Source organism: Macrosteles quadrilineatus, unplaced genomic scaffold (assembly GCF_028750875.1).
Source record: "Macrosteles quadrilineatus isolate MER2022 unplaced genomic scaffold, UCM_ALF_1.0 Scaffold_5__1_contigs__length_97177068, whole genome shotgun sequence".
Lineage (NCBI taxonomy): Eukaryota > Metazoa > Arthropoda > Insecta > Hemiptera > Cicadellidae > Macrosteles > Macrosteles quadrilineatus.
The window spans coordinates 29,963,612-29,985,189 of NW_026542598.1; the positions used below are offsets into that span (position 1 = coordinate 29,963,612).

The 21,578-nt window shown below is 39.7% G+C and overlaps 2 protein-coding genes across 2 annotated transcripts in view; both read left to right on the forward strand.

Annotated features, from left to right (window-relative positions):
• The first annotated feature begins 222 nt into the window (after window positions 1-222).
• LOC128995495 (metalloendopeptidase OMA1, mitochondrial-like) lies at window positions 223-1,065 on the forward strand. Its single transcript, XM_054420513.1, has one exon. The coding sequence runs from the start codon at window positions 223-225 to the stop codon at window positions 1,063-1,065; it is 843 nt and encodes a 280-aa protein (XP_054276488.1).
• A 7,965-nt stretch (window positions 1,066-9,030) lies between these two features.
• Window positions 9,031-21,578, forward strand: part of LOC128995496 (protein Shroom-like) — a 69,740-nt gene continuing 57,192 nt past the window's right edge. Inside the window, exons 1-3 of the mRNA XM_054420514.1 lie at window positions 9,031-9,129; window positions 9,740-9,985; window positions 17,470-17,646. Coding sequence (XP_054276489.1) covers window positions 9,031-9,129; window positions 9,740-9,985; window positions 17,470-17,646 — 522 coding nt within the window. The remainder of the gene's footprint in view (window positions 9,130-9,739; window positions 9,986-17,469; window positions 17,647-21,578) is intronic.

Below are 21,578 nucleotides of genomic sequence, written 5' to 3' on the forward strand. Positions count from 1 at the left end.
ACTATCAGTGTTAAACTCGTACACCCTACAAGACGCACACATAGCTTGCAGGTCAGGAACACGAAATTCTATGTAACATCAACGAGGGAAAATCGCTTAAAAGCTTGTAGAACCAGGATTAATCCGGATGGCTCAGTTGCATTCCACACAGGTAAGGCAAGACAAGCTCCAAACAAATGGATGATTATTCTCAAAGTATTGAGAATACTTAGGCCCGCAACTATGATTGCATTGCTACAAGCCGTTAACGTAGACGTGAGGGAGCTACGGCTCGGGGCAATAGCTATAGTAGGAGTTATATTTATTGTTTCGGGCTGTTTGTTTTATTGGACACATCTAGAGGAGTGTCCAATCACAAAGCGAAAGAAATTCTTAGTACTTTCAGCGGGTGAGAGGCAGACGATGGGAGAGCAATTGTCAGTCAAATTTGTTGAAAGGTACACAGGGAGAGTGAAGATGACCGGTGAAGCTTGTGAGCATGTATCTGGAATATGCAAAAGAATGGTAAAAGCCAACAAACACTTGCCGGGAATAAAGAAAGATTGGCGCGTGTTCATAATCGAGGATAGTAAAGTCAGGAACGCATTCGTCTTACCCAACGGACACATCTTTGTGTTCTCTGGTATAGTAGAAACGGTGAAAAACAATGATCAGTTAGCTGCAGTGGTGGGTCATGAGATGGCTCATGCTCTTCTGAACCACGCCAGTGAGAAGATGAGCAACACTCTATTGCTGAAGCTGATATTGCTGGTGCCCATATTGATCATATGGGCTAAGCTTCCTGAAGCAGCTGGGTACGCTGATTATCTCAGTGAAATCATGTTCACCCTCCCGATGAGCAGACAGCTCGAAACTGAAGCGGATGTCGTAGGCGTGGAGATGATGTCGAGAGCTTGCTTCGATCCTCGCCAGGCAGTTGAACTTTGGAAGCTAATGGACGAACTAGCTCGGACGAATAAAATTGAGTGGATGTCAACTCACCCAAGTCCTGGAACTCGCTACCAGACTTTGGAAAAACTCATGCCCGGCGCGATGGGTATATACTCTAGCCATTGTAAAACTTGAGCTACGAATTACAGTATCTTGAATGAGCGAAACAAGTTAGAGATCCGAGCTGAGGTTGAGTAGCTCTCTCAAACAATTAATTGCGGTGATGAGTTCAAAATGTTAATTTGTGTATGTTTTGTACATACGGTCTTGCGTCAAAGATGTTGAAAGAAATTGGGCTGATTTCAAAATGGCGGTGTTGCTAGAATCGTACATCAATAAGAAAGTGTCAAATAGTCTCAAATGTATTTGTTAATATTGTATCAATATCAGCTCGTTATGAATAATTGTAAATTTTAAAATTGTACATAAATATATTGTATTGCTTTTAATTTGAGTTTCAACGCCTTTGGTACTTTTTTTGTGAGAGTACGGGTTACACCCCGGTCTTGTCACTATTCTCATGGTCTTTTCATGTAGGAAGATATTTAACACTTGGGGAAGTTCTCTTTACCTTTTTACTTGATAGGTTTTTACTTGAACCGGATCCACAACTCAAGGTGCTCTTCGAGTCACCAGCATTATTACATACCTAAATTGATGACTGGCAGGTTTAAAATCCGTGCCTTCAGGCCAAATTCTCGCAGTCTAACCACTAAACCAGCCGACCATCTGTAGCCCCCTGTTTTCGACATGTACAGTCTGTAGTCGATGTTAAAATGAAGGGTGACACCAGCAATTACGTTATAGCATTGACTATAGTTAGTCAAAGGCAAAGGTTATAGTTTATATTTATTGATCGCCATTATCATACTAAAATGAAGTTGGTGATAACATGGTCTTTGGATACTGAAGTAGCCTACCTTCGGTGATAGTAAGCAGCAAACAATACAGTAATACAGTTACGTTCCACTACGTTAATACACATTAATAAGTAATACAGTTACACGTCTAAGAAATAGCTGATAGGTATTGTGATTGGTAGAACACAATTGCCTCCTCTAACACCTAGTGTACATCGAAGTACACAGTACTAAGAGAATTTAGTGTTCGGAAATCACATGTGTTATCATGCACAGAAACTAACGTGACTTCCAATTTAAATGTTCAGAGTGATGATAGAGCACGCAGGTGTGCTGAGTAAGGTGAGTGCAGCACCAGACATAGGTGATGAAGTGGTCATCCTTGATATGACGCCCAAGGTGTCATGCCGCGTGTACTGGTACAGCGTGGGCCAACAAGGCTCAAGATACCAACAGCTTCCTCATTGTCATGTCACAACTGTTTGTTTGCAGTCTATAGAATCCAAAATACAGTAGGAAAGTCACACCAATTGCTATGTACTTCGAAATATTGGTGTGCATATTTGCACTTAAGTTCCTGGTTTTCTACGCCTTTTTTGTTTGCTAGCCCAGGAAAATCAAATTAAAAGTACGTGATATACTAAACCAGCGAATGATCTAAGCCAGACTGCCTAACTCAACGTCAACGTGATTTCATAGAATCAGTAGAAGCAGAAAATATAACAAATAAACACAAAAATTAAATAAATACATGTTATACTACCACAGTGATATTGGTTTTGACCAAACCAAAGCTGAATGCGTCTAAGTGACTATAAAAATCAAGAGAAGCTGGCATGTATACTTCAAAAGCGATTCTTGGCTCTCACCAATGGTAGACGCATAATGAAGATGTAGAGGTGATGAAGAAAGATGCGTCGAATTGCGGAGTTAGTCTTCCACTCACTGACTTCAGTCTTCGCTAGGCATTACATTGTTATACTGCGAGTTATTGGCCTACCAATGGAAGTGACATGACACAAGTACGCAAGAGGCGCAACAAAAATTTCTTACGTTGCAGAACAAGGCGTCAATGAACCTTTATCAAATCAACAGAATCAGAAGTTGTCCCAACACATGAATGGAATTACATACCACTATAGTTATTTTCTTCGTCACTCAGCCAAGCTGCTGAACTGTCAACGTGACTTTATCAAATCAACAGAATCAGAAGTTGTGCCAAAACATGAATGAAATGACACACCTCTACAGTGATAATCTTCGTCACTCAGCCAAGCTGCTGAACTGTTAACGTGTCTTTATTATATCAACAAATTTAGAAGTTGTCTCAAAACACCCCTATAGTCTCATCTTCGTCACTCAGCCAGGCTGCTGAACTCTCAACGTGACTTTGTCATATCAACAAGAGCAGAGGTGGCCCAGATGTTTCAGTGACTGACACTATCGCTGATGATTCACTATTGGTGATGATTCCGGCTTTCTCCGCCTCCCTCACGTTCACTTGCACAACTTGCCTACTTACAATCGTCGAAGACGCTTATTACTGCACCACGCTGCGCCGGAGACGATTTATGTAAGTTGAGGTCATGAAATGAGGGCTTCGGGGCACAGCAATGAGATCTCTTAGAGTGATTTCGATCGCTTAGAGAGAATGGCTGGTCACTTATCATTGTAGCTGCCTAAATGCCTGCGGAGTGACTTGCTGTTATTACAGTGTGAAAAATGAATGATGCCATGTTTTAGGAAAAAAGATACCTTTCAAGCGTATAGGCATAGACAAAAAGAATGGTATAGGTAATCAAAATTTATGCCCTATGAATAATTATGATAACGAAACTCAGGATGGAATGAAGCTGGGCTGCATTCAAGCATTCCGGCTGATTTGTTTACCAAATAAACTTTAGGATACAGTTTAGATTCAACTGAATATTAGGGATTCGGACCTGAACTTTTATGATTTTGATTTTTTTTTCTCTCTGAATCTTATTTCCTTTGATTCCTACTTACTGATGCACAAAGTAATAACTAAGAAAAATAAGAGAATTTTTTATAGAAATCTTTTTTATTAGCTTTACTTCAGAAAACCTAACGTTCAATAATTAAGATAAACGCATTAAACAATGGCATCACCTAATAAAATAGGTATATGTAGAATAAATTATATATATAATAAAATAAAACATATAACTCAGTTATTTTACCAAAATATTATTTTTGTATTTGTTTAATCAGCTGTTAGGCAGTTCAATACGAATAGCATTTGAGAAACATAAATATTGTGGGTTTCTTTACTGTCCCCAAGGAAACCGGTCAATATTAACTTTTCTAAGCCCTACAATATTTGTATGCAAGGGGGACAGAAATCTAGGTCGATAACGTAAAGAGAATCGACAAGCTACGTAATCCTGTGTATATAAACTGTTTTTCTTCTTCCAAATTACAACCAAGTAGGACTTAAGTGGCTTCTACGTAATGGAAATTCAAGACGCAGTTATAAGACCTGTGTCATCTATTGTATAGAAAGGTAGGTATAATCAGTATGTTTTATCTATGGTATAATCAGCACAAAAGGATCTTGGATTTCTGAATGTTCTTCTTTCACTCAATGTTGAGCCGAAACTATTACCCGTCCTTAATGTAATCCTTCCATTTTAAGAGTGTTTTTCTCTGTTATCCAAAGTTCTCGCTTTTGTTCGAGAAGGCACGATGAAATGAAAAATATGGTATGAATACATCAATGGACTGCGTACAGTGCACTGTACTGGATTCTTGGTGAATGCAGAATAGAGTGAGATTAGCTTTGTGAAGATCATTCTTTAGCCAACAGCCAAGACCGTTTACCCAATGATTAAGGATGGCTGAACCAGGTTTCGGAGATCTTCCTTACTAACGAACAAACCAAACAGTTCCTTAAACACTTCTTCATAGCCAAAATACAATCTAAACTGGACATAGATCAGTCTCGAGATTGCGTTTCACGCCTCAGCTGTGGAACGGGACGTCAACACGTTGTAAAAGTAAGAGCGGTCAACACAATTTCGCCTATTTGTGCCAGTAGGGACGTCTTTACACCGGCCACTGTCCAGGGCGTTGAATGAGGTCTGCTGAAACGAACCAATCTGCCACGCTGCACACTTGACATCTCTCACACACACGACCTACATCACACGCACACACACACACGCACAAGCCTGCGAACGCTCCTCTCTTTCCCTCGATTGTAATTAACATTGTTCTTCAATAATGTTTTTGTTTTCTAGTTTGACGTCGATTTCACCTACGACTGCTTTGGACGGTATACGGAGAGTAGCAATCTTCTTAAATGCGATTACACTAGTTTCGGATTATTTACTTTCTAGTTTTACTTTCCTAATCTTAAATCCGGGATTACATTTTGAAATTATTTACTGTTCTACATTCTAACCTTATTCTATAAGGATCATAGGTGTTGGAGACGTGTATTCTTTCGTATAAAAATAAATCCGATAACCGATTAACAACTACTTAAACAAGTAGGTACAAGTGATTTTTAGACAATAAGTTAGCAAGAAAGTCTTTTCTTGAACATCCAAGGAAGGAATATCTTGGAAGCATTGTTGTGTGTATATATTATTTATTGGTAGTGACAGTTTCAACTAAGGGATCGCAAACTCTTAGAGAGTGGTCCGAACACATCACATTTTTGTGAATATACTGGGAAGCGAACCCTTTTCTCTCACCTAGTCTGAGAAACTAAAATCCAGGCCAACCACACATAACCTTAAACCTAAACCATCTTGCGCACAAACTATTTCCACCAAACAAAGGGTAGGAATCTGGAGACAATTTTATACAACAGCTCGCTTGGATATACACACATTTACCAGACTGTGAGGTGCCCGAGTGGGAGGTTTGTACGATTATCCACGTTTGCTCGCAATTCTTCACACGTAAGCGACGACCGCGAGAATGCGCTGGTCATCTTGCAGACACCCGTCTTGCGGCCCCGGGACCAACCAATGGAAATGTATCTAAGACGGACTGGACGATAGTTTGTTTAAGAGTCATTAGAAATCAATAAAATGTTGAATGGACCAAAGTAACATAACAATTCGTGGTACTGATTACGTAATATACCTAATAATTATAACCTAACCTAAGCTAAGAGTGGTTAGGTTAGGAAGATTAGGTTTTTTAAACTAATTAAAATCTTACTTAGAAGTCGATTTATCGGTGTGGTATAATACGTAAGTACCAAATTCGTGTTAGAAACCAAATATAGAGGCTATCTAAGTCAAATTGGTTTTGGATTAAGTGTTTATTGCGATCTTTTCATCTAATCACTCGCATGTTGCAGTAAGATGCTTGTATAGTACTTCACTTCCCCTTTACTAGGGTGCTCAATCATAAAATAATGATAGGCATACATTGTAAATTTTTTAAAGAACCACGGTCAATACATATATTTACTCTTCGTGATTTCCAATTTCATTACACTTGATTATAGCTTGGCTTTCTCAATATTGATTGGACGTGTAATATGATTACTGAGCAATTGTATTTGAAAAATGTAATAGAAACTTTAATTCTTTTCGTAAATAATATTTTTTTCCTCTTGTTTCAGAGACCGTGTGTTGTGTGATGGAGGCCCAGACGCCATGGTTCCTAGGGCGGTGGTCATGAGGGAGACGGGAGCACCCCCTCCCCCACCTGTCAAGAACACCACCTCCCTCCTGTCACTGCTACACAACTGTTCTAGTCACCAACACTACCCTCAGGTAAGTCAAGGTCATGAGGGAGACAGTAGCACCCCCTCCCCCACCTGTCAAGAACACCACCTCCCTCCTGTCACTGCTACACAACTGTTCTAGTCACCAACACTACCCTCAGGTAAGTCAAGGTCATGAGGGAGACAGTAGCAACCCCTCCCCCACCTGTCAAGAACACCACCTCCCTCCTGTCACTGCTACACAACTGTTCTAGTCACCAACACTACCCTCAGGTAAGTCAAGGTCATAAGGGAGACAGTAGCACCCCCTCCCCCACCTGTCAAGAACACCACCTCCCTCCTGTCACTGCTACACAACTGTTCTAGTCACCAACACTACCCTCAGGTAAGTCAATGTCATGAGGGAGACAGTAGCACCCCCTCCCCCACCTGTCAAGAACACCACCTCCCTCCTGTCACTGCTACACAACTGTTCTAGTCACCAACACTACCCTCAGGTAAGTCAAGGTCATGAGGGAGACAGTAGCACCCCCTCCCCCACCTGTCAAGAACACCACCTCCCTCCTGTCACTGCTACACAACTGTTCTAGTCACCAACACTACCCTCAGGTAAGTCAATGTCATGAGGGAGACAGTAGCAACCCCTCCCCCACCTGTCAAGAAAACCACCTCCCTCCTGTCACTGCTACACAACTGTTCTAGTCACCAACACTACCCTCAGGTAAGTCAAGGTCATGAGGGAGACAGTAGCACCCCCTCTCCCACCTGTCAAGAACACCACCTCCCTCCTGTCACTGCTACACAACTGTTCTAGTCACCAACACTACCCTCAGGTAAGTCAAGGTCATGAGGGAGACAGTAGCACCCCCTCCCTCACCTGTCAAGAACATCACCTCCCTCCTGTCACTGCTACACAACTGTTCTAGTCACCAACACTACCCTCAGGTAAGTCGAGGTCATGAGGGAGACAGTAGCACCCACTCCCCCACCTGTCAAGAACACCACCTCCCTCCTGTCACTGCTACACAACTGTTCTAGTCACCAACACTACCCTCAGGTAAGTCAAAGTCATGAGGGAGACAGTAGCAACCCCTCCCCCACCTGTCAAGAACACCACCTCCCTCCTGTCACTGCTACACAACTGTTCTAGTCACCAACACTACCCTCAGGTAAGTCAAGGTCATGAGGGAGACAGTAGCACCCCCTCCCCCACCTGTCAAGAACACCACCTCCCTCCTGTCACTGCTACACAACTGTTCTAGTCACCAACACTACCCTCAGGTAAGTCAAGGTCATGAGGGAGACAGTAGCACCCCCTCCCCCACCTGTCAATAACATCACCTCCCTCCTGTCACTGCTACACAACTGTTCTAGTCACCAACACTACCCTCAGGTAAGTCGAGGTCATGAGGGAGACAGTAGCACCCCCTCCCCCACCTGTCAATAACACCACCTCCCTCCTGTCACTGCTACACAACTGTTCTAGTCACCAACACTACCCTCAGGTAAGTCAAGGTCATGAGGGAGACAGTAGCACCCCCTCCCCCACCTGTTAAGAACATCACCTCCCTCCTGTCACTGCTACACAACTTTTCTAGTCACCATCACCAACACTACCCTCAGGTAAGTCAAGGTCAAGAGAGAGACAGTAGCACCCCCTCCCCCACCAGTCAAGAACACCACCTCCCTCCTGTCACTGCTACACAACTGTTCTAGTCACCAACACTACCCTCAGGTAAGTCAAGGTCAAGAGGGAGACAGTAGCACCCCCTCCCCCACCTGTCAAGAACACCACCTCCCTCCTGTCACTGCTACACAACTTTTCTAGTCACCAACACTACCCTCAGGTAAGTCAATGTCATGAGAGAGACAGTAGCACCCCCTCCCCCACCTGTCAAGAACACCACCTCCCTCCTGTCACTGCTACACAACTGTTCTAGTCACCAACACTACCCTCAGGTAAGTCAAGGTCATGAGAGAGACAGTAGCACCCCCTCCCCCACCTGTCAAGAACACCACCTCCCTCCTGTCACTGCTACACAACTGTTCTAGTCACCAACACTACCCTCAGGTAAGTCAAGGTCATGAGGGAGACAGTAGCACCCCCTCCCCCACCTGTCAAGAACACCACCTCCCTCCTGTCACTGCTACACAACTGTTCTAGTCACCAACACTACCCTCAGGTAAGTCAAGGTCATGAGAGAGACAGTAGCACCCCCTCCCCCACCTGTCAAGAACACCACCTCCCTCCTGTCACTGCTACACAACTGTTCTAGTCACCAACACTACCCTCAGGTAAGTCAATGTCATGAGGGAGACAGTAGCACCCCCTCCCCCACCTGTCAATAACACCACCTCCCTCCTGTCACTGCTACACAACTGTTCTAGTCACCAACACTACCCTCAGGTAAGTCAAGGTCATGAGGGAGACAGTAGCACCCCCTCCCCCACCTGTCAAGAACACCACCTCCCTCCTGTCACTGCTACACAACTGTTCTAGTCACCAACACTACCCTCAGGTAAGTCAAGGTCATGAGAGAGACAGTAGCACCCCCTCCCCCACCTGTCAAGAACACCACCTCCCTCCTGTCACTGCTACACAACTGTTCTAGTCACCAACACTACCCTCAGGTAAGTCAAGGTCATGAGAGAGACAGTAGCACCCCCTCCCCCACCAGTCAAGAACACCACATCCCTCCTGTCACTGCTACACAACTGCTAAACAACTTTTCTAGTCACCAACACTACCCCTAGGTCAGTCAGAGGTAATATAAGACGACAGCATATTTTCCTTCACGACCAACAAAAACATATGGTCGGTAGCAACAGTGTTTTGGTGTCCTACATTTAATCAAGTTCTAGGTGTTTTTATTTTTAAGAGGTTGGCGGCCTATTTTAAACTTTTCCATATAGGCCTCGGGCCTGTGCATGGACACATTCAGCAATTTAAGGGGTGAGCTGATGCAGTGCAAGGTTGGGCTGTACTGATAAAAAGAAGTAGGCAGGTACCATGACCTGAACTCAAGACATCACTGCCTTGGGCCCAAAATCTGTTGCGCTGCTGACTGAGGTATTGACTCTCACAAACTCATATCTCTGGTATCCAGTATCTTGTATAAGTTGTATTCCTGACTGATATATCTACTGCTAAGCTAAGACAGTCCAACCCAATAATTTTGATGATTCCCTAATTTTTCATACTGGGATGATAAAATTACTAAATACGAACGTGTTATTCCAGGGTAGTGTAGGCAGTGGGTCGCCTCCGCCTGCGCCTGTCAGGGACGTCTCAAGTCTCAAGGCGGTGCGCTACGGCCCGGGACATGAGAAGTACCCTTCGTGGCCGGCTCCAGCGGCGCCCCGCACCTCCCTCGGTGGCTCCAGCAGGTCCAAGTCGTGGACGGACCAGACCCACTACCCCAAAGAGGAGCCGCCCTCGATCAGTCGACCTTACAACAAGCGCATCAACCCTCTCTTCAGTCAACAGGTTGGTGTACAAACTGTATTTGTTTAGACTATTGATAGGATAGAACTTTCTTTCTTGATGAATTGTGTCGCTATTTAAAAATAAATAAATAGGTCGAAGTTGAACTGAGTTACCAACCGGTTGATGTAAGATAGATTTTTCTCTTGAATATGCTAAATTGTTTACCAAGTCAAACTGATGGGGGGAAAATATATTTTTTTAATGTAGCGACAGACAAGTAAGGTACAGAGGAAACACGCTTGTGCACTTTCAGCGCTGGTATGTTGGAGTGGAAGTATACTTGTGATGAGCAAGGAAGAGCTTGAACAGCAAGCATTGTGTGGAATTCCTTATGTCACTGTGAGGGGTGTTGTACTTGAGGGGGAGGGTGAGCGGTAGAGGACTTTGCCATAGACACCAGCACTAGTGCTAGACACCACTTGAGTGTACCATGGAGTGTATCCTCTGTTTCTTACTTCTCTGTGCTGTAGCGCACTATATTAGTAGCTCATTCAACGATGTTCTTTTATGTCTACTTCAGTATCCTATCGAAAATGAAAATGCAAAAATGATAGTGAACCCGCTTTTAACCGCCCCTGCATTAATCACGGTTCGGATTAACATCCTTCAGGCAACAATAGACTTTGGTTTATCAGCCTTATATTTACATCCCTCTTAAAAAACCCTGGATTAACCGTCTGCTCAGTTAAAAATAAAGGTTGGCATTCCTGCCCTTAATTTTGGAGACTGTTTTCCCTAACCTTTTCTTGGAATAGATAGAGAGACACCCGGTTCCTTGGTTTGGATAGACATCCGTGTCCATCCTCCCTCATTGGTGAAATAGTATAGGATAGGACTTTTATTTATATTATTTTAGTAAAAACCCGAGATTGTTTCTAGACCCAGATGCTGTGTGTCATTAATTAATTATAGCCTACTATCTAATAAAAGGTTCAACTGTTAAAGGTACGGGGGGGGGGGGGGGCTGTTATCAGGTAGTAACAAGGTCAAGGTTTAGACCGACCCCTTACAAAAAGGTAAAAAATTGTCAATGGCATAGAAACTGACACACAAATAATAAAACATTAATTTCTACATTATATTTAATTTTACATAGTTGCCCGTTCCGACTCTAGGTTTTTCGACATATGCATGATCACCTCAGGGTAGGTTAGGAGAGGTTTTACTGTACTTGGATTAAGTAATTAAATACAATCAGCACCTCACAGAGCGAGGTGAATATTCTAGCAATTATCTAGTCTGATTAATTTGGTCTATATTCACTAATTAACAGCTGTCTGTTTAAAAAAACCTTGAAAAGATAATTACAGTTGCAAATCACTGTAGTTACAACGCTTGTTATATTCTACCATTGATTATCAAACAAAAAGTTGAATTTGGTTTCCCATGTTTATAGTTAGGTCGGGTTGATGAATCTGATATTCTGTAAACAGCTGATTAGCTTTAAAATTTAAATGAATTGCTATTCCAAAGATGATCTTGTTGATAAAAAAAAAAAAAAAAAAAACGGGGAAAGGTTACATACTGTTCTCTTTAACCAAACGTATAATTTGGTTTTCATTTTTTAGGTTGTGGTTTTTGTGAAAAAACTTAATGTTTTAGTCAATCTGATGATACCAAAACCGTAACACGTTATGATGGGTACAGATTTTAGAAATCTTTCATTCTGAAAAAAAAAAACTCCTTAAGTCAATTAAATAGGATGTTTGGGTTTTGCACACACAATCAGTTAAACTTAAATGAGACTCCTTATATTGCATTTAAATGTGTTGCTATTATTATTGAAATGAAGATGTTACAGAATGAACTAATAATTGTAGTGATCATTACATATAGGGGCCGCTTAGCATACAATGTTTATGCATAAGCCATGAATAATTCCCAGCTTGTGCAATTGGGGCTATAACTTGCAACTTTCCTAATGAACTATCCATTATAGAGAAAGTGAATTAATAGTTATGAATCTGTGGCTCTTTCATTGCAAAGGAGGAGTTGTTGCCAATGGCTGTAAGGCAATTTACATTTTAATGTTTCTACTGTTCAGAAAGCATTTTGTTGGAGGAAATGGTTTTGAAATATTTCACATGACGATACAATGGACTTAATATTTTGAAATTAGTGGGCCAAAAAAAAAAAAAAATAAGTATCAAGAGTAAGATCAATTTGAATTACAAATGAGACTTAATTTGTTTAAATACTGAATTATGTAAGGTACAGAACTTTATAATTAAAACAGCTTATTTGAGTTACTTTAAAGAAAACAACTACTTTTTAGTTAGTTGCAAAAACACTATTATTTTTATCTTTTTGCTATTGATTCTTGCGCCATCAATGACAGTTAAGAGGAACTACTTTGCTAACAATGGATGTATAGTTTCTTGTTATTAAGTGTATGACAGGAGGGAATCAATCTATCAATCCCTCCCTTCGAATTATAGAGTGTTTTGCCCATGAAACTTCAAAAATCTGCTTGCCCTCTGCTTTAACATCAAAATACAGAGTATCATAATTCATTTGAAATATTAAGTGATTCTCTACGGACTGAGGTTTTATTATGAATCATTGAAAGTTTTGATTTATCGAGTGTTTGAATTACTGGGAGTGGAGTGGACTGTAATTCAAATTACTAGAGTTGTGAAAGGTCAATATTTTATCATCATTTCCTATTTATGCAACGGGGTATTGGATCAAAAACATTACATAGGGTTAGGTCAAGGTAGTTAAGATCATGTGTTCAGGACCTTTTCAGACCATAAATGTTAAAAGCAATGAGTTACACTGAATCACCACATGAGGTCTATGTTAGAAGGTCGCGCCAAGGTCATGTGTGGGTTTGGTGCACCAACATAACTTAACCCACGCTCTCATCCGAGTGTAAATCCTCAGTCGAGTGTCAAAAGCTGCACAGTCATGCCTCACTGTCTGACTTAATCGAAAACAAGAGCGGACTAGTGCACTCAATCACCACCGAGGTCGACACTCAATAGAGTTGATGATTTCTGTGCGGATCGAGAGTTAATAACTGGGTACTCGGAGTCAAGGCCAGATGCGTTGTCGACTGGTCTTGCAATCTCAGTGAAGGCACTCAACGTCCCTGGTTGACGTTGACTCTTTATATCTATCCGTCGACACTTTTGCATGAGATTCTTAGGCCACCTACCTTCTAATTTCCTGTTGCTAATGTACCTGCACTGGGTTTAATTAGAGTGCATCACTTGCAGCGCTTAATTACTGAGGATATTGTGATATGCGCTCTAATGACTGGAGATTACATAGTAGGACAAACTAAACTGTTCAAACTAGTTTCGAGTGCTTACAGTTTAACAAAGGGTCTTGTTGTATAGTCTGATTAGTGTGAAAGTGTTCAAAATAGCTGAGTTTTAACCTGCTTGTAAAAAAATCCAAGATGAAGAACCATTTACATTACAAAATATATTGTAGCTTTATTACATTATCTGAAATAAACTAACTGTTTAAAAAAATTATGTTTAACCTCTAACTTCAAACTACAAACTATTTGAACTACTATTGTTTTTCAAAATACAATAAAGCTCTAACTTCTCTTTCATCTTGTCATACTATGCCAGTCAGTGGCGTACCCAGAGTGGGTTTTAAGGGTTTAAGCCCCCCTCCTTGACCTTAAAACATTATATTTTTACAATTACGATTTTTGTTCTACAATTAAAATAGGTATCTCTTTTATGTCTTTAAATACCCTAAAAACGCAAGTTTACAGATATAATTTTCACAAATTTTCCGGTGGAGGACTTCCGTACCCCCCACTTCCCTCGGGGGTACTCCAAACCCCCCAGACCCCCGCTGTAACCCCTTTAGGGGCATCCTAGTTACGCCTATTATGCCAGTTTACATGGACATACTCAATCTTGCTATTCTGAATGCTTCTGTAGATATATATATATTTCTAAGTTACGTCCAAAAAGGTTTATGGTTAAAACAATTAACCTTTTAAAAACCGTAAAGGATCTCATTGATTGTCTTGGTTCATGATCATTAGTCAAACAACCCAAATAACAAAGCTGCAGTCTGTAATCAAGGTCGGAGATGGAGAAGATGGGAGGCGGGTTTGACCTACAAAGGTTTACATATCGCAGGCCTTTGTTTTCACTTCCTGCTTTCTGTTTCTTCCACTTGTGTATCTTTGGAACAAAAACATTGATATCTGCCATATTGTTGGATTATTTTGTGGTTTTTTCCCTATGTATTTCAATTATTTCAGTCTTGCATCAGAAATTTTTATAACTTGAATAGTTTAGCTTTCCTGCTATTTTGTGAGGATGTTTGTGTGTACAGCTGGCTAACCCTAGTCGTTAAGTCATTGCTAATACATATATTTTTTTATATTTAAAAAAATTATAAAACATATTTAAAATTTTAACTGGGCTCGTTTATTTGAATTTGGATTTTATTATCAGCTATTTGTCTTTACTCAAAAATATGTTGTTATATGATCAAATAACTGGTTTTCATGTTTTATCCGTGAAATTATTAATATTTAGGTTTTATCCCCATTTAATGACTGGACCATTTCTACTATTAAACTTTAAAAAATACCAAACTTGTATCAATTGCTGTTCATTCTGCCCTTCTTCAACAATCATTTCATACCTCAGTTATAAATACTATTGTATAATTCTTAGACTTTTATAACCACAATGTTAGATTTACCAGCTGGTTTACATGTAAGAGCCATTAATTATAGATTAGTTACAGTAAGAGTATTGAACTATTTTTATAAATGTGTTAAAATGTCTTTAATTTAACAACAAACTAAGAGACAAACTCAGGATGTACAATGAATAACAATTCTTATCTGACACAAGCATTACTTAATTCACCTTGGATAACAGTTCATTCTAACTACACGTGTCTCTTATTTTATCTTTTATTTATTTTTTTTTAAAGTTTATTATGACAATTAGCCATACAAGATTTTGAATTCCAAATTGTATAGTTAGGGTATGTTAAGTACTTAGACTAACGGTTCTTTAATCAACAAGGTATAGAGTCGTTAAAAAAATCTTGATTCAGTTTTTAACCTTTCAGTAAACTTAATCGTTTTCCCAGGATGGAAATGACTTTCTGATTCAAAAGCGGGTAATGTAACTCCCCAACCACCCAGCCGGTTTGTCTGTCAATAGATTACGCATCTTTGAGACACTTCTGACAAGAAATGCTCAATGATGCTATAAAAAAACTTACACATTTGCCACCAAATACCTTGAACCACATCAGCTGAAGTAAAATAAATTAAGTCACTTACTGGTATTCCTTCTAAGTCAATCCACCTAAATTGTTACTTACTTACTGCCATGGCTCCACAAATCTCAGTTGATTCTTTGCTCCGTGTAGTTTCTTCCACCCTTCTCGGTCATCTGCCAAAATGATGTTTGCTGCAATTGTCCTTCCCAATGGACGCTTACCTCCAGGTGTGGGGTAGCGGATTTTTATCGCCCTGGAATTTTATCCCCTGGGCAAACGTGACGTCACAAACCAGGGGTAAAATTCCGGCCGCGAACTTTTGAGTTTCGCGACATCAGCTCAATGGATTAAACGCGGAATTAAACATATATTTTCACGGTTGTGAATTTAATCAGAACACATCAAATTATAAAAACCTAGAGTGTACGGCCCGGATTTTTACCCCCGGAATTTTACCCCCGGATTTTTACCCCCCGGATTTTTACCCCCGGAATTTTACCCCCTGGCCAGATATATAAATTAGTGAGAATGATTAATTATCTTCATTCTGTTTTAATTTAATAGTAAACATTTTATTATTAAGTAGCCTATCTTAATTTATTTGTAACATCAACTAATAGAACAGGTTTTTGATTTTAATTTTGAGATTCGAGTATCAGGATTCGATCTTTGAAGCCAACTGTTGATTAATATGACGTATAAACAAACATCAGAATGGTAATTGATTCGAAGATTTCTTTAACGATTTATTGGTAAAACAATGTTTTTGTTTGTATTGTAACAATAACAAAATATGCCTTATTGTTTCTTTACGAAGAAATGTTCACTCAATTATCATTTAAATTAGATATTCAGTTTATTTTACATACTTATTAACCAACAGTTGGCCCCAAACGCAAATCTCGAACATCAAAATTAAACAGCGAATTCTGTTGACTTATTTGAGAATACAAAATAAATAAATAAAGAAAGGCTACTAAATAATGAAATGTTTACAATTAATTAAAAACAGAAATAAGAAAATCAATAATTTAATTTCTAAAATTGGCCAGGGGAAAAATTCCGGGGGTAAAAATCCGGGGGTAAAAATCTGGGGGGTAAAATTAAGGGGGGTAAAATCCAGCCCGTACATCTTCAGTTGTCTAAACGCTAGTTATATGGACATGGGGTAAAATTCCAGGTTTTATCGCTAATCTAATTAATCACGCTCTGGCTATTTTCATTAGACTTCCAAATCCGCGGGGGTGAAATTCCGGCCGTGAACAAACTTTTGGCCACTCAGGCTACTATGTCATAGTGACGTCAGATTTGCCCAGAGGGTAAAATTCCAGGGGGATCAAATTCCGGCGACCCCCAGGTGTGACTCTCAAAACTTCACACAGTCTCGTTCCTTTCTCTCTTCTTAGCACATGCCCTATCCAACATCACGTCTTGCCTTAACCAACGCAACAATACTCGGGCGTATAAAAAAAATCTTTAGGACAATAAAATTAAGTCCATAGCTTATTGAAGTTCACTTCTAGTAACGGTAAGTTCATGTTATTTGAGGTGCTATTGCAGACATTTTTCATCATCGTTGGCAATATATAAATTGTTCGTAATGTTTTGGGATCTGGAATCTGGTCTTGTTGGTGAGTCGATGGCTCAGTCGGTAGCACCTCAGACTTCGGGCCCAAGTTGGCATGACATGGGTTCGGATCCTGATATCTACTACTACTTTTTATCGGTACAGTTCACCCATGTACTGTACGGCTCACCCCTTGCTTTGCTGGATACCTTCCACACACAGATTCATAGCCTATGTGGATGGGCAAGTGTGTCAATGATGTCAACCTCTATTTTTTTATGAAAGAAAAAAAATGTGAAAAGTTCCCAAAAACATAACAAGATTAGTGTTGGTACTTAACCCAGCCCGATGCTGGAAAACCGCAAAAGAAAAACCACACACAGAATTGTATGGTAGTAATACGAAAAACAATTTTGAGCCACCATATTGTGCAGACATGTCCATTGTGCTTACCTACCATTTTTACTTCCTCGCCTGACAACTGGATCAGATACCAGATCCCAAATATTGTGAAAAATGAAAAATGTCCACTATAATCCTTTAAAATAACATGTGCATCCTAGACGATGCAATTCACAGTCGAAACACTTGGATTTATGATAATGTAATAAACGATTGTGATTGTACCACTGCCAGAGAGTAGATCCAAAGAGCTGTAAAATAATCACTGGATTAACAACCATGAACTCCGTTACAGTTGAAGACAGTGATGGAGAGGTGCGAGAAGATCGGCCCAGAGTCGTATCTTCCTCGCCCAGAGTGTGACGGCAGCCGGGACTACAACGTTCCTTCGCCTCCGGAGAGAGACATTGGTCTGACACAAGCGGACCTGGAGGAGTACACTCGCACCTTCCAAGACCCTTCCTTCACCCAGGTGATCAGAAAACTCATAAGTACATCAATTACACCATGCTTTACAGGAAATGAGTTATAGGATTCAAATGGTCATTCATTATCAATGCATTAGAGAAAGCAACACCTAAGTGCTAAGTGTGTATTTTAATCCGAATAGTGAATTAAATGCAAAATGAGTGCAAAATCCTTGACAATGGAGTGTAGTAGATACCCATACCTGTTAAGAACAAGTTGGTATAGTGGTAGAGCGTGGGACTTGGCCTCTGGGACCACGGGTTCAAATCTTACCAATCACCGGCTTTAAGCAAAGTGATAATGCCGCAACCTTCAATACCAAGTCTGAAGCAATGTGTAAAACAGTTCAGAGCTATAGCCTTGGGTCCTAGGATTTAAAATGCAATATCGAAAAGAAATCTCTGTCATTGGCTCGTACTACATCTATTTTTATTCTAACACTGGCCGTAGTTTTGACATGAGATGTTTACTTCTACATTCTACCAATCATCAAAGACAGTACTTTTCCATATATTTTGAGTTAAAAAAATCTACTGGCAAGAACCGTCTATTTGTGGCAGACCTACCTCCACAAAACCCCCTTATGTTCATTCAACCTTATCTTGAGTTGAGGAAAATTGAACGGTATAAGCAATTGAAATGGATAGAGCTAAAGATATTTTGCGACCAACATACTTAAGTGATTATAGTAGTTACGATTTACTGAAAGCTTTGAGATCATATCCTTGGGTTAGATATTGGATGGATATTAGACATTAGATTGAAATGGAATTTCTCAACTAACCAGATTCTTTAAAGATAGAAAGCACAAACACTCTTTATCATTTTGATTTTTTTCTTTAGTTTTTGTGTTTTTATGTCATTGGCAGTTTTAACGTTTGTAGTGTGAGAACAATCTGAACCATGTTTTTGTCCCAATTGAAGTTGACCTTATGTTAGATGCCATTATTAGTAACATACATGTATAATCAATCAATCAATCAATCAATCAATTATTGAGATGGGGACGCCACCTAGGAGCGTATTTTAACCCAAATATGAGTGAAGGATGAGTGTAGAATGGTGTGTGATGACCTGTGTAGCTTTGTTACTGACTAAGATCAGCGGTTTCATTAGTCAGGATCATTTATTTAAAGCCCAATGATCAGGAACAGCTGGGTCCAGTTTCGAACCATCAAAAAGCTACTAACCTTTCTCAGGATCGAACCGGCGACCTTTTGATTACTAGGCGAGCACTATAACCACTCAGCTACCCAGCCAGTCATTTAACATTTATTGATATTAACAGTTATTTAACACTGCATTGATACACGCATTTGATGTGATCTAATATTTTCTCTGAAGCCACAACCATATTTGATTAGATAAATCCTCTGATAATCCCACAACCTGCCACACTGTTTTTGTACTTTATCGCAGTTAAACTCAAAGTTATCTCCCACATAAAATGTGAATCTAAAGATTATTGCTCCAGTCAATAAATATTGCATTAATAAAAATCTCTGTCAGAAAGTCTAAAATAAGACTTGAGCGTAGGTTTTTTACAGAGCCAAACCGATTAGGAAAGTGGTTTGAAAATAATTATATCCCACTAAAACATGTAAATTATAGTTCTGTAGTGGCAAAACTCTAATCTCGCGAACAAGTTGGCCAGCAAAGTCCATAAAATAGCTGCTGCTCCAAGGCAGGATAATTTGCATTCATTACTGTGAAATGGCACTAGACAGCAGGAAAAACAAAACAGTTATTACGGCTAATCCAAAGAAGTGTTATCTAATATATTAAACAACACAAAAGAGCAAATGTTTAGCATTCTGAGTGGATGTAAACTACTTCTCTGTTCTTCGGAGTCTATTGACAGTAAATATTCCAAGGTTTTTTCACACCTCTTGACTTGAACCTGCTTCTGTTTTGTTAATTCACAAAAAACCCTGTTATTCAGTTAGATTTATCTGATGAAGTATCTACTTAATTAGAACAATTAATGTTCCAGTAACAGGTTGTGTAAAAAAAAATTTATCTTTTAATCTGTTAGTGAATTTCTTCTATAGGGAAGAAGCTATTACCGTAGGTGGCACAAAAGAGATCTAGCCGCAAGACTGATTTACTTTTTAGTATTCTTGTCCCCAGAGGTGAAAAACACTATTCATTATTATTTATATATTTATATTTATGTGTGTCCATGGACATAATATTTTGAGTAATTTCGATCTGGTTTGGATTAAATTTCTTATGAATGTTGATAAACTTAGATCGCGAACTAACAAGAAGGTAGGAAGAACAGGGAGTTCTGGGGACTTGACTAATCAGATGAAGTATCAACTTAATAAGATAAGAATTAATGTTCCTGTAACAGGTTTTGTAAAAAAAACTTAATCTGTTAATCTGCGTATTTTATGTTTTCTTGTAACTTGCTGTCTAGACTGTCTAAATGACATTCATACAGACTGTCCCAAAAGTCCCAGATCGGTTTAATATTTTCTAAATGACGACAGATAAATCAATAAGATTTGGTACATCAATACCACACATAAAAAAAATCTAATTTTTTTAGGAAATATCAATTTTCTGCTTTTTTTAGCAGAATATACTGCCGCAAATTTGAACTCAAACGGACAACCGAGCCAAGAATGACAGTGGTTCAAAGATTAATTTAATTTGCATTGCTATTATACGCTTACTCCTCAGGGGGCACAGCCCTAGGAATCAGAAGAAAATTGTTAGCGTAAGCATAGGTCGATATGCACATCAAATCAAAGCTCTTCACTAGTAGATTACAATGCCGTAAATTCAAGCTCAAAAGAACGCCTGAGTAATAATAGCAGTCGTTCAAAGATTCAAAATGGCAGATTCAAGAAATCTTTGAACGGCTGCAATTTTTTACTCAGTTATCCGTTTGAGTTCAAATTTGCATTATATTATATTATATTATATTGCATTATATTCTGCTAGTAAAGGTGTTTAATTTTATGTACATGTCAACCTATGCTTCTATTTAAGATATCCTTTGACTCCTTGCGGGACGTCCCCAAGATATGACAGAAAATTGATAGTTCCTTAAAAAAGAAGATTTTTAGGTGTGGTGTTGATGTACCAAATCTTATTGATTTATCTGTTGTCATTTAGAAATTATTAAACCGGTCCGGGACTTTTGGGACAGTCCGTACATATATTGCACTATAGTACACTTTTTGGGGTCGCCGGATGACTGCCCCCCGGAAAACTACCCCCCCAAGCAGGTTCCTACGTCATATTGACGTCAGAGACCGGGGGGGCAGTTTTCCAGTCACGGACACTCAAATTTAGTTGTCAAACAGTTCTAATCTAACCTAACCTAACCAACCAAACTTGCTGTAACATTTCGAAAATCTGTTTTATATTCACCACATGCCTTTTCTGTTATCCAACGGAATTACTCGAATTAAAATTAAAATTACATAGCATGATTTGTCTAGGGGGGGTAGTATTCCAGTCGCGGACACGGCTTCCATATTGTTTAGTTAGCAGATTTTGTGACGTCACGTTTCACCTGGGGGGGTAGTTTTCCTGGGGATAGTATTCTGCATCCCCATGTACATGCAATTAAATATCTTGACTTAAAAATAGTAAATTGTGTTCTGTAATATTCGTGATCTAAGTGGTCTACCACTATTTAAGCGTATTGCCTGTTGACAGAGTCAGTCTTAGGTAGTGTGGGGCCCTGTGCAAACATTCATCAGTGATCATGATTTTTGCTTGATACAACAACGGAAAAATAGAATGTGCGGTGAATATTGGGGATTATTCAAAAACAAAATTTGCAAAGGCTTTTAACAGGCATTTGTTGTGTGTTTCTGTCCAAAGCGCCCCCCGCTACCACAGATGCAGGGCTCTGTGCAGCCGCACTTTCGCACATGCCTATAAGGCTGGCTCAGCCTGTTGACAGACATGGTTTCA